At 46.0% G+C, this 13,178-nt stretch overlaps 2 protein-coding genes across 7 annotated transcripts in view; one reads left to right on the forward strand and one right to left on the reverse strand.

Annotated features, from left to right (window-relative positions):
• STK11IP (serine/threonine kinase 11 interacting protein) overlaps positions 1–3,163 on the reverse strand; it is a 45,221-nt gene extending 42,058 nt beyond the window's left edge. For 3 of the 6 annotated variants that reach the window (XM_069732831.1, XM_069732830.1, XM_069732829.1), the window contains exon 1: positions 2,822–2,956. In XM_069732831.1, coding sequence (XP_069588932.1) covers positions 2,822–2,922 — 101 coding nt within the window. In that variant the 5' untranslated portion in view covers positions 2,923–2,956. Of the gene's footprint in view, positions 1–2,821 lie in introns of all 6 variants that reach the window. The other 3 variants (XM_069732834.1, XM_069732832.1, XM_069732833.1) reach the window with 3 other exon arrangements.
• A 9,141-nt stretch (positions 3,164–12,304) lies between these two features.
• Positions 12,305–13,178, forward strand: part of SLC4A3 (solute carrier family 4 member 3) — a 37,011-nt gene continuing 36,137 nt past the window's right edge. Inside the window, exon 1 of the mRNA XM_069732835.1 lies at positions 12,305–12,980. Coding sequence (XP_069588936.1) covers positions 12,779–12,980 — 202 coding nt within the window. The 5' untranslated portion in view covers positions 12,305–12,778. The remainder of the gene's footprint in view (positions 12,981–13,178) is intronic.

Below are 13,178 nucleotides of genomic sequence, written 5' to 3' on the forward strand. Positions count from 1 at the left end.
CCGGAGCGTTCAGCTGTATGTATTTCTATGCAGCCGCACGCTCCGTCTGAACCGCCGGCGCCATTGATGCATGAGTTTCTTGCATTGCACTTGCAAGTGTGACCCCGGCCTAAGGAAGGGGCTCTGGACCCAGCTCCATAGCACCAAGCTGTGAGGAACAGAGATGTATGCGCAGCCTCCGCTCCATTCATTGCCTATGTGACTGCTTGAAATAGCGCTGTACTCAGCAGTCCCATGGACGATGGCTGGTCGGAGGTCCCGCATGCACCTCTGTTCCTCACAGGGCTGCGGAGACCCTTTTTGGGATACCAACCATTGAGCTCCCCAGAGATCAGGAGGTTACCCCCCCACTAGAGGTAACTGAATATCTTGGGAGTAACATTTTATTACAGCAAATATTAAGGAGTTGGTGGTGCTGAAAATGCAAAAGAAGTGATTCAGCTATATTATCCCTTTACGTTTCGGTTCCAAACCTCCAATCCCCCCACGCTGCACAGTGACGTCCTATATACCCCACATGACCGCTGCAGCCAATCCCTGGCTTTAGAAGCAAACTGGACAAGACCTCCAGCGATTGGCTGCAGCGGTCCTGTAAGGTGTATAGGACGTCACAGTGCAGCAGGAGGGTAAACAGAGGATGCACTTGGGTGAGAATCACTTGGCTTTTGCCATTTCAGTCCAGGTTTTGACGATTCTCTAGTACTCAGGTAGCACTTTTACATTTACTGCAGATCTCTGATAGCTGTCAGTGAATAGCTAAAAAAAAAAAAACAACTGAGGTTATGCTACAATTGCATCCCGATTACTGACTGATACATTGTAACAAACTACCAGGACAGGAGAGAAATACAGCAGTTACTGAGAGAAGTCTGGTAGACAATAGCATCACTGCTTGCAGGCAATGAATGGAAACCTTGTGTGCAGACAGATGAGGAGCGGCTATGACGTGTGTGTCCCCCATCTAGGAGCAGAGACCCCGCGGCTATGACGTGTTTCCCCCTCCCCCCATCTAGGAGCAGAGACCCCGCGGCTATGACGTGTCCCCCCCCCCATCTAGGAGCAGAGACCCCGCGGCTATGACGTGTCCCCCCCCCCCCCCATCTAGGAGCAGAGACCCCGCGGCTATGACGTGTCCCCCCCCCCCCATCTAGGAGCAGAGACCCCGCGGCTATGACGTGTCCCCCCCCCCATCTAGGAGCAGAGACCCCGCGGCTATGACGTGTCCCCCCCCCCATCTAGGAGCAGAGACCCCGCGGCTATGACGTGTTCCCCCCCCCCCATCTAGGAGCAGAGACCCCGCGGCTATGACGTGTTTCCCCCCCCCCCCATCTAGGAGCAGAGACCCCGCGGCTATGACGTGTTTCCCCCCCCCCCCATCTAGGAGCAGAGACCCCGCGGCTATGACGTGTCCCCCCCCCCATCTAGGAGCAGAGACCCCGCGGCTATGACGTGTCCCCCCCCCCCCATCTAGGAGCAGAGACCCCGCGGCTATGACGTGTCCCCCCCCCCATCTAGGAGCAGAGACCCCGCGGCTATGACGTGTTCCCCCCCCCCCATCTAGGAGCAGAGACCCCGCGGCTATGACGTGTTCCCCCCCCCCATCTAGGAGCAGAGACCCCGCGGCTATGACGTGTTTCCCCCCCCCCCCCATCTAGGAGCAGAGACCCTGCGGCTATGACGTGTTTCCACCCCCCCCCATCTAGGAGCAGAGACCCCCGCGGCTATGACGTGTCCCCCCCCCCCCCATCTAGGAGCAGAGACCCCGCGGCTATGACGTGTCCCCCCCCCCCCATCTAGGAGCAGAGACCCCGCGGCTATGACGTGTCCCCCCCCCCCCATCTAGGAGCAGAGACCCCGCGGCTATGACGTGTCCCCCCCCCCCCATCTAGGAGCAGAGACCCCGCGGCTATGACGTGTCCCTCCCCATCTAGGAGCAGAGACCCCGCGGCTATGACGTGTCCCCCCCCCCCCCCATCTAGGAGCAGAGACCCCGCGGCTATGACGTGTCCCCCCCATCTAGGAGCAGAGACCCCGCGGCTATGACGTGTCCCCCCCATCTAGGAGCAGAGACCCCGCGGCTATGACGTGTCCCCCCCATCTAGGAGCAGAGACCCCGCGGCTATGACGTGTTCCCCCCCCCCCCCATCTAGGAGCAGAGACCCCGCGGCTATGACGTGTCCCCCCCCCCCCATCTAGGAGCAGAGACCCCGCGGCTATGACGCGCCCCCCCCATCTAGGAGCAGAGACCCCGCGGCTATGACGCGCCCCCCCATCTAGGAGCAGAGACCCCGCGGCTATGACGCGCCCCCCCATCTAGGAGCAGAGACCCCGCGGCTATGACGTGTTCCCCCCCCCATCTAGGAGCAGAGACCCCGCGGCTATGACGCCCCCCCCCCCCCATCTAGGAGCAGAGACCCCGGGGCTATGACGCGCCCCCCCATCTAGGAGCACAGACCCCGGGAGGACGTCTGCAGCCTCTGGATCTATAGGAGGTGGACTCCATTCACTGACAGCAATCAGCAGTGAGGACAGGGAGCAGCAGATACAGAGGAGGCCGAGACCTTCTATCATTGGGAGAGAATTCAACGTTGATATTTTTTATGTTTTTTCCTCCTATTTGATGTAAATCCTGATTTTCCCTCAGCTGAATATTCCTGTACTATCAGGAGGCCGCACTGCTCGGGACTGACTGCTAATAATCGGTAGTGGTCGGGCAATCGCATCGCACGATCACATCTGCGTCACATCCCAGACAGCTGACACTTTCCACAGCCAGTGACCCCCCCAGACCGAATGCACTGCCGCCCCCCATCCAGCTCACCTCACCGGGGCCGCACGTCGCCTTTTGTCCAGTGATCGGTCACCTGCAGCTTCCTGGTTACTTCGGTCCCCAAAATCCCCCCCTCTGCCCCGCAGCCGCATCGCTGACTGCACTTCCGGCCTCCGCGCCTGCCTATGTGGATGAAGCCAGCAACACTACACCCCCCGCCCACCATCATAGAGTAAGGAAGCGAGAGTACAGAGTGTCTCCTGATACCGTACAGTTGGCTGCCGGAGACCAAAATTCACTGTATATGAACCTCCCAGACATCATAGAGACGCGAGGGGCAGAGAAAGAGCGTCTAGTATCTTGGCCTCTCCTGCTTTGCTGAAAGACGTCAACACCTCCCAGACGTCATAGAGACGAAGGAAGAAGAGCCAGAACGGTCATCTTATCCCTTCCCCTGTTGGTTACCATAGAGTTTTTTTTTGTGGGACTCGTATTTTTGCACTATAAGATTATTCTTGCCATATAATGTCCTGGAAAAACGAGAAAAAAAAAATTCTAAAATTAAAAACCATTTTTTTTTAGGTTTTGTTTTTATAGCGTTCATTTAAGAAAGACCTGGTAACAGGATTTTACGGATCATCCCGATCACAGCGACGCCACATTTGTTTTTTTTTTAGTTTTTACAAGGCTTAAAATCTATTTCCGAACCTCATTAAAAAAATAAAATAATTGGGTAATTTTCCAGCCTTCATGACTTTCCCCCCCTGTAGACAGCAGTGGGGGAGGACTCGCTCCCTGCGCTCCGAGCCGTAGTTTTCATTGATACCAATTTGGGGCACATGCAACGTTTTAGTCACTATCTAATACAATTTGTGCAATGGAAATTATTTTTCTTTTTACTCTCCATTGCGTTATCTCAAGTCGAACCTTTACGTTCCCCCAAGACATCAGATCTTCTTAGATTATTTTTGTTTTGGAAGATCGTTATTTAAACTTAAAAATAATATTTTTTTTGTTTTATTTTATTCTTAGAATCACTGGATCTATACACTGCAATACCACAATATTCCTACAGTATATAAAAGAAATGACGATCTCCAGTGATGGACGCCGGCTGGCTGTACAGAGCGCTGAGATCACGATTTTATGAAACTCCATCAATAAAGACCCCGACAGTCTAGAATCCCCTGAAAATGAGCTGCCAGCAGCTGCGGGATTAGTAACCTACCATAGCTGTGGAGAAAGCCCCGGACCGCACGTCCAAAACTCACACACTGATATGCTGTGGATAAGCAAAAATGTACAGAACGGAACATTTAGGTCTTGTTTTAACAATCTGATCAGACTGTATGAAGCCGCTGACAGGTCACGGCGAACTTTTCATCAGGTCAGTAATAGGGATGAGCGAATATACTCGTTACTCGAGATTTCTCGAGCACGCTCAGGGTCCTCCGAGTATTTTTTAGTGCTCGGAGATTTAGTTTTCCTCACCTCAGCTGAATGATTTACATCTGTTAGCCAGCATAAGGACATGTGGGGATTCCCTAGCAACCAGGCAACCCCCACATGTGCTTATGCTGGCTAACAGATGTAAATCATTCAGCTGCGGCAAAAAAAACTAAATCTCAGAGCACTAAAAAATACTTGGAGGACCCCCAAGCGTGCTCGAGTAACGAGTATATTCGCTCATCACTAAACAATAACCTTAGGCGGTATTCACACTTTGCTTTTTCTCTGCTTATTTTTGTGTGCAGCCAAAACCTGATCAGAAGTAAAAAAAAAAAAAAAAAAGCTGCAGACAAAAAGTTTTTTTTACAGCGGTTTTCAGGATCCCAAATTTAGGATTGCTTTCACCATACAAGCATGAGGAATGCAAGGTGTTAGGCCACCGATGCAAGGCAAGACGTATGTGAAACCATAAAACGTTTTGGGTTTTTTTGGGATAAAAGGGCAATTTGATCATATTTAGTTTAAAAAGATTTTTCGGTCAAAAAAAAAAAAAAATAGTGTAAATAAAAGTTTAAAAAAATAAAAATAAATAATAACATAGTAACATAGTTAGTAAGGTCGAAAAAAGACATTTGTCCATCCAGTTCAGCCTATATTCCATCATAATAAATCCCCAGATCTACGTCCTTCTACAGAACCTAATAATTGTATGATACAATATTGTTCTGCTCCAGGAAGACATCCAGGCCTCTCTTGAACCCCTCGACTGAGTTCGCCATCACCACCTCCTCAGGCAAGCAATTCCAGATTCTCACTGCCCTAACAGTAAAGAATCCTCTTCTATGTTGGTGGAAAAACCTTCTCTCCTCCAGACGCAAAGAATGCCCCCTTGTGCCCGTCACCTTCCTTGGTATAAACAGATCCTCAGCGAGATATTTGTATTGTCCCCTTATATACTTATACATGGTTATTAGATCGCCCCTCAGTCGTCTTTTTTCCAGACTAAATAATCTTAATTTCGCTAATCTATCTGGGTATTGTAGTTCTCCCATCCCCTTTATTAATTTTGTTGCCCTCCTTTGTACTCTCTCTAGTTCCATTATATCCTTCCTGAGCACCGGTGCCCAAAACTGGACACAGTACTCCATGTGCGGTCTAACTAGGGATTTGTACAGAGGCAGTATAATGCTCTCATCATGTGTATCCAGACCTCTTTTAATGCACCCCATGATCCTGTTTGCCTTGGCAGCTGCTGCCTGGCACTGGCTGCTCCAGGTAAGTTTATCATTAACTAGGATCCCCAAGTCCTTCTCCCTGTCAGATTTACCCAGTGGTTTCCCGTTCAGTGTGTAATGGTGATATTGATTCCTTCTTCCCATGTGTATAACCTTACATTTATCATTGTTAAACCTCATCTGCCACCTTTCAGCCCAAGTTTCCCAGATCCATCTGTAGCAGAATACTATCTTCTCTTGTATTAACTGCTTTACATAGTTTTGTATCTGCAAATATCGATATTTTGAGTATTCTGAACAAAAAAGTTAATGAAAAAATACACAATTGCAAATGTAAAAACAGCAGGAGGAGCCGAATTGCTCAGTAAAAGAGGACTTAAAAATCGGACGAGCATTTTGTTGCTCAGGCATTCTTTAGTTTAGAAATATCACCAATTTAATTAAATTGTACTGATCCTGACCACCATTCTCAGGTGAGGAAACCAAAGACGTTATGGTTTAAACTTGAGGGGAAGAAAAAAAAAAAAATAAATAAAAAAAAATAAATAAATGGGTTTCACATCCTGCAAAACCTGCTTCTTTTTTTTCCCCACTAAACACAGCAAAAACTGATGGCAACGTTTTGCTGCATTTTTGCACTTATTTATTGCTTTCTGTGGGTGAAAAACACAATGAATTGACATGCTGCAGTTAAAAAAAAAAAAACTGTTTTCCTATTCAATCAATACCAACAAAAATGGTAAGCCTGGGTAAAAACCACATACATAGACACACTATAAAGATGAAGCAAGAAAAGGTGCCTACAAATCACATATAATATACAGTACATTTTATTGAAAACAGGAACCACAACTATACATAAATAATATGTAAAGATGTGCAAGGTACACAGAAAAGAATGTGTCAGCCAGAATGCTTAGTTTTTACAAATGGTATGCACTAAGAAAAAAAAAAAAAAAGGACCACAGAGCAGGTCTCTGTGGTCTTTTTTTTTTTTTTTTGTACATACCATTCTATTTGTATAAACTAAGCGTTCTGGCTGACATGTTTCTTTCTGCGTACCTTGCACATTTTTTTTTTTTCTTTTTACATATGTTTAGTTGTGACCCCTATTTTCAATTAAATGTATATTTTATGAGATTTGTAAGCATTTTTGTTGGCATTAGTTTTCCAATTCAGTCAGGAAAAACAATGTATGTGCAGGAGATTTCTGAAATCTCATAGCTTTTGCTGATTCTGTAAAACACAGCTTTTATTTTGCATAACAAAAATGCAGTAAAAACGCAACGTGTGAAGGGCTCGAACCATCTCCACTGCAGCAATAGTGCTCCAGCAGGGCAGGCGACCCCGTGCCCCCCAGCACCCAGGCTGCAAGGCTGAGTCCCCCGTGACTCCAGACCACCGCAACAATGGCCGCCCCACAGCACCAACACCAAGTGACAGGAGCTGAAACATAAAACTCACCTTCCACATGTTCATGGACGATCAGCAAAAATAGGCGCAGCCCCTCTTCTAATCTCCTGCTAATTAAAAAGCCCGGGCCAAACGGGGAGGAGCGCTGGTCCAGGCAAAACCCTCCAACCTAAAAAAAAAAGAGGCTATAGAGCAAAGCTCAGAACCTCACAGCCAAAATCTACATAGGTCCACTGCCACTAAGCAGAAATGTCACAGAAGTGAAGATGACGTTCTTAACATTCAAATCTGACTGTAAGGCCGCGTTCACACCTTCAGTATTTTCCATCAGTATTTGTAACCAAAATCAGGAGAGGAAAAGTATAATAGAAACATCTGCACCACTTCTGTATTTATCACCCCCTCCTGGTTACAAATACTGATGTAAAATACTGAGCGTGTGACCGTGGCCTGAGCGTCCGGCACCGTGCACCAACCACCACCGCAGCAGTAATGCACCGCAATGTATAGGTTTTGGATGTGCGGTCTGTGCCTGTCTCTACAGCTTTGTGGACTGCATGGTCTGTCCCCTCTTCTTGGACCAGCGCTCCTCCCGTTTGGCACAGGCAGTTTTAATTAGCAGGAGGCCTAACACCCATTTTTGGTCTCCGTTCACAGTCTGAGAACATGTGGAAGGTGAGGTTTATTTTTTAGCTCCTCTCATCACTTGATGTTGGTGCTGTGCGGCGGCCATTGTTGGTGGCTCGGAGTCATGGGGGCTCAGCCTTGCGGCATGGGTGCTCTGGGTTGCCCACCCTGCTGGTGCACCATCGCAGCCGCGGTTATTGCCACTGCACCTTTTAACCCCTTCACGGACTTGGAGATATCCAAACGTATCCATTACCGACCTTGGACATATGGATACGTCATGGCGATTTTGCTCGCACAGAGGCTATGCGCGTTTGATCGGCGCTGGGATGATAGCTGGCACCTGCTGCCAAGAGCACCGCCCCCTGCAGTTTAACCCCCTAAATGCCATCAATATCGATTGTAGCATTTAATAGGGGCCTCCACTGCTCTCCGATGTGCACCCCTGCAACGTGATCGCGGGGGCCCAGTCGTTTCTATGGTGACCCAATGTCACCGGATGTCGGACAAGCATGTTACACCATACTCACAGAATGGAGAATCAAGCTTCTTTGTCAGTGCAGCACTGATAGTTTGTAAAGCATAGCAATACTCGTGTATTGTTATACTTTATAAGCGACCAGAGAAAAAAAGTGAAAGTCCCATAGAGGAACTAAGTACAAAAAAACAAAATTAAATAGAATAAAATCACAAAATAATAAATAAATGCCTATATATGTTGTACCCATAAATTATATTTTTATAAAAAAATAAAATAAAAAACGTTTCATATTGACGCGTCCGAACAACTTGTCCTATAAAACTGTCCCACTAGTTAACCCCTTCAGTGAATACCGTAAAAACAATAAAAAATAGTGCTTTATGATCATACCACCGAACAAAACGAAGGAGGAATAAAATGAGATCAATAAGATGAATATAAATAAAATTGGTATTGATGAAAACTTCCTCTTGTCCTGCAAAAAAAACAAGCCGCCACACTGCTCAATTAGCATAAAAATAAAAATGTTATAGCTCTCAGAATACAGCAATGCAAAAATAATTGTTTTTATAGTTTTATTGAGCACCAAAACATAACATAAGTGATATAAATGAGGTATCGCTTTAAAAGTACTGACCCGAAGAATAAAGCTGCCATATCAATTTTACGACACGCGGAATGACATAAAAAAAAATCCTAAAGTGCTGGTTTTTGTTTATTCTGCCTCCCAATAATCGGAATAGAAAGTGATTGTGCGTCAACCATTCCCGATGTCTAAATTCATCTCCATGATGGAAAGACGTGAATGGGGTGACACGGCCATGCGTTTGCAGAAAAGGTGCCTGGGAATCTTGCAGGAGATCAATCCTAAAACACATGGTGTTTCTCGGGATCGAGTGGTCTGACATGGAAATGATGGTGAAGACGATGCTCCTCCGCTCTTCCAGTGGGTGTATTGCTGCTTGTATTAAACAGACATTGTAGATCCTAAACATGGAGAAACATGACAGAGATGCTGTTCTTATGGAAGGCGTCTGTAGATGGAGACCTGCAAAAAGAACTAGTAGCAAGGAGCACACCAACCAATGACCCTGACAAATAGCGACAGAGGCGTCGACACATCAGTTGGAGGGACAACAAAAACATCAGAGTGCATAAACATCATCCACGTTCCATGGTGCTCAGACTAGGTCTTCTGACACCATCCAAGGTGCCTTCCCCCAGGAAACTAATGAGAACAATATAAGTGATGAAAAGGTAGTAGAACATTTTATATGGCTGACGTCAATCTGCCCAGTGAGCAACGGATAGAAAATCTCCAGATTAATAGACAACTGATTCCAGGGGTCATTGGAAGGTTTGATAGTGCAGCACTGGTGGTCTGCACCACTCCTCTAGAGTTCAGGGCTCCATCTGTAATGACACCTATAGGAGAAATATAGGTCTGGGCATGGAAGTTCTGAAAGTAGAGTAAAGCATTGGTACCACCCAACCACCATCTCCTGGTAGACCAGGGGTGTCAAACTGCATTCCTCAAGGGCCGCAAACAGGTCATGTTTTCAGGATTTCCTTGTATTGCACAGGTGATAATTTAATCACCTGCACAGAATGATTCCAGCACCTTGTTCAATGCTAAGGAAATCCTGAAAACATGACCTGTGGAGGAGCCCTTGAGGAATGCAGTTTGACACCCCTGTGGTAGACAATAGCAGAGAATACCTGTAGCTGGCCACCACAGAGGAGCTGTGATCACCGACATAGACTGACCTCCTCAGAGGAGCTGCACTCACTATTCTCTTGGTGCAGTCACTGTGTACATACATTACATTACTGATCCTGAGTTACATCCTGTATTATACTCCAGAGCTGCACTCACTATTCTGCTGGTGCAGTCACTGTGTACATACATTACATTACTGATCCTGAGTTACATCCTGTATTATACCCCAGAGCTGCACTCACTATTCTGCTGGTGCAGTCACTGTGTACATACATTACATTACTGATCCTGAGTTACATCCTGTATTATACCCCAGAGCTGCACTCACTATTCTGCTGGTGCAGTCACTGTGTACATACATTACATTACTGATCCTGAGTTACATCCTGTATTATACTCCAGAGCTGCACTCACTATTCTGCTGGTGCAGTCACTATGTACATACATTACATTACTGATCCTGAGTTACATCCTGTATTATACTCCAGAGCTGCACTCACTATTCTGCTGGTGCAGTCACTGTGTACATTACATTACTGATCCTGAGTTACATCCTGTATTATACTCCAGAGCTGCACTCACTATTCTGCTGGTGCAGTCACTGTGTACATTACATTACTGATCCTGAGTTACATCCTCTATTATACCCCAGAGCTGCACTCACTATTCTGCTGGTGCAGTCACTGTGTACATACATTACTGATCCTGAGTTACATCCTGTATTATACTCCAGAGCTGCACTCACTATTCTGCTGGTGCAGTCACCGTGTACATACATTACATTACTGATCCTGAGTTACATCCTGCATTATACTCCAGAGCTGCACTCACTATTCTGCTGGTGCAGTCACTGTGTACATACATTACATTACTGATCCTGAATTACATCCTGTATTATACTCCAGAGCTGCACTCACTATTCTGCTGGTGCAGTCACTGTGTACATACATTACATTACTGATCCTGAGTTACATCCTGTATTATACTCCAGAGCTGCACTCACTATTCTGCTGGTGCAGTCACTGTGTACATACATTACATTACTGATCCTGAGTTACACCATGTATTATACTCCAGAGCTGCACTCACTATTCTGCTGGTGCAGTCACTGTGTACATACATTACATTACTGATCCTGAGTTACATCCTGTATTATACCCCAGAGCTGCACTCACTATTCTGCTGGTGCAGTCACTGTGTACATACATTACTGATCCTGAGTTACATCCTGTATTATACTCCAGAGCTGCACTCACTATTCTGCTGGTGCAGTCACCGTGTACATACATTACATTACTGATCCTGAGTTACATCCTGCATTATACTCCAGAGCTGCACTCACTATTCTGCTGGTGCAGTCACTGTGTACATACATTACTGATCCTGAGTTACCTCCTGTATTATACTCCAGAGCTGCACTCACTATTCTGCTGGTGCAGTCACTGTGTACATACATTACTGATCCTGAGTTACATCCTGTATTATACTCCAGAGCTGAAATCACTATTCTGCTGGTGCAATCACTGTGGACATACATTACATTACTGATCCTGAGTTACAGCCTTTATTATACTCCTGAGCTGCACTCACTATTCTGCTGGTGCAGTCACTGTGTACATACATTACATTACTGATCCTGAGTTACATCCTGTATTATACCCCAGAGCTGCACTCACTATTCTGCTGGTGTAGTCACTGTGTACATACATTATATTACTGATCCTGAATTACATCCTGTATTATACTCCAGAGCTGCACTCACTATTCTGCTGGTGCAGTCACTGTGTACATACATTACTGATCCTGAGTTGCATCCTGATACTCCAGAGCTGCACTCACTATTCTGCTGGTGCAGTCACTGTGTACATACATTACATTACTGATCCTGAGTTACATCCTGTATTATACTCCAGAGCTGCACTCACTATTCTGCTGGTCATTGTGTACATACATTACTGATCCTGAGTTACATCCTGTATTATACTCCAGAGCTGCACTCACTATTCTGCTGGTCATTGTGTACATACATTACTGATCCTGAGTTACATCCTGTATTATACTCCAGAGCTGCACCACTCACTATTCTGCTGGTCATTGTGTACATACATTACTGATCCTGAGTTACATCCTGTATTATTCTCCAGAGCTGCACTCGCTATCTCTTACCTCTCACCTATTCATCATAACTGTGCTCTGACATTGAATGAAGTGCAGGAACTGCCGGAGGCTCCGGAGAGCGATCAATTACCAGCCGATCTATGATTTCTCCATGGGAAAGTATTGATTTGTTGCATTTCAGCAACAGTTCTGTCTGTTCAATGCCAAAAATATACTGTATATGCAGGACAAGATAAAAGGTTCTGCGATTCCTACTGGGCCCTGGATATATAGTAATTACCGTAATAAATGATGAACCTATGTGGATGTTGGCTGTCCATTGACCTCTACCCAACGTCCTACAGAAAGAAGGGAACCATCTCATGTGTCACCCTACATTCTAAAAAAAGAGCATGTGGCCGAGACTGTCGTCACTAGGCGTCATGGAAATCCATGGAGATGTCCCGAGGACATGGAGAACTCAATAGAACTGGTGGGTAGCGGCACACACAGAAGATACAGGCGATGGACAGGCTGGAGACAACACAAGAGCATTGAGGGAAGGTTGAGATAGGAGGAAATGCAACGGGATAGTCTTCAGAAGAGGCAAGTAAACCAAAAATAGAGTAGAACAGGGATGTATTGACCAAACTTCGTTAATCTCCAAGCAACCATTCCAATTCCACCAGGTAGGAATAGAGAAGGAATTGGGTAATTTTATTACAAAGCATTTTAAGGTTCCTTAGTCTAGTGAACGCAAGATCTATGTCTCGCACCATCATCTGCCTACAGGTCAGGTGAGTAAGTCCACCAGTGATATGTGGACATTGTGGGAAGCATCAAACCCTTGTCTTGGAATTCACATGTTCCCTTTGAGTAGCTGACCCTTTACCAAAAAATAGTAAATTGTAGGGGACCCAACCACAGGCAATAAGAAGAATAAGAGCAAGAGCATTTCTTCAAGGAAATAGTCAAGGTGAAGTAGGATGAGGACCATTCAAGAAGGAGATGAGAGTGAGGGGAAGGAGGAAGCCTCCAATGAACTGGTTAGGAAAGGAAGTTCCTCCCGAAATATGAGGGACTCGGTAGGACGTGAAGACTTTGAAGAGTTTGTGCTGAACTTTGAGGATTATGACCTTTGGGAATCCATCAAAATCCATCTGTCCAATCCAGAAGGAGACGGTGTCCGTGAGTAACATTCATCTGTTTCTCCTGTCTTTATGGCGTTTGTGTTCTCTTTCGTTACCATTTCAGGCGCCCTGTATTTTAAGATGGAGATACTTCCATTTCCGCTTGACATTTATAAAAGAGGTTGTCTATTCAGTTTAGACCACCAGGGGTCTTGCACCCACCACAAATTAGTGATTTTCTCTTGAAAAGTTGTAA

This window comes from Ranitomeya imitator, chromosome 7 (assembly GCF_032444005.1).
Source record: "Ranitomeya imitator isolate aRanImi1 chromosome 7, aRanImi1.pri, whole genome shotgun sequence".
In the NCBI taxonomy this organism is placed as follows: Eukaryota; Metazoa; Chordata; class Amphibia; order Anura; family Dendrobatidae; genus Ranitomeya; species Ranitomeya imitator.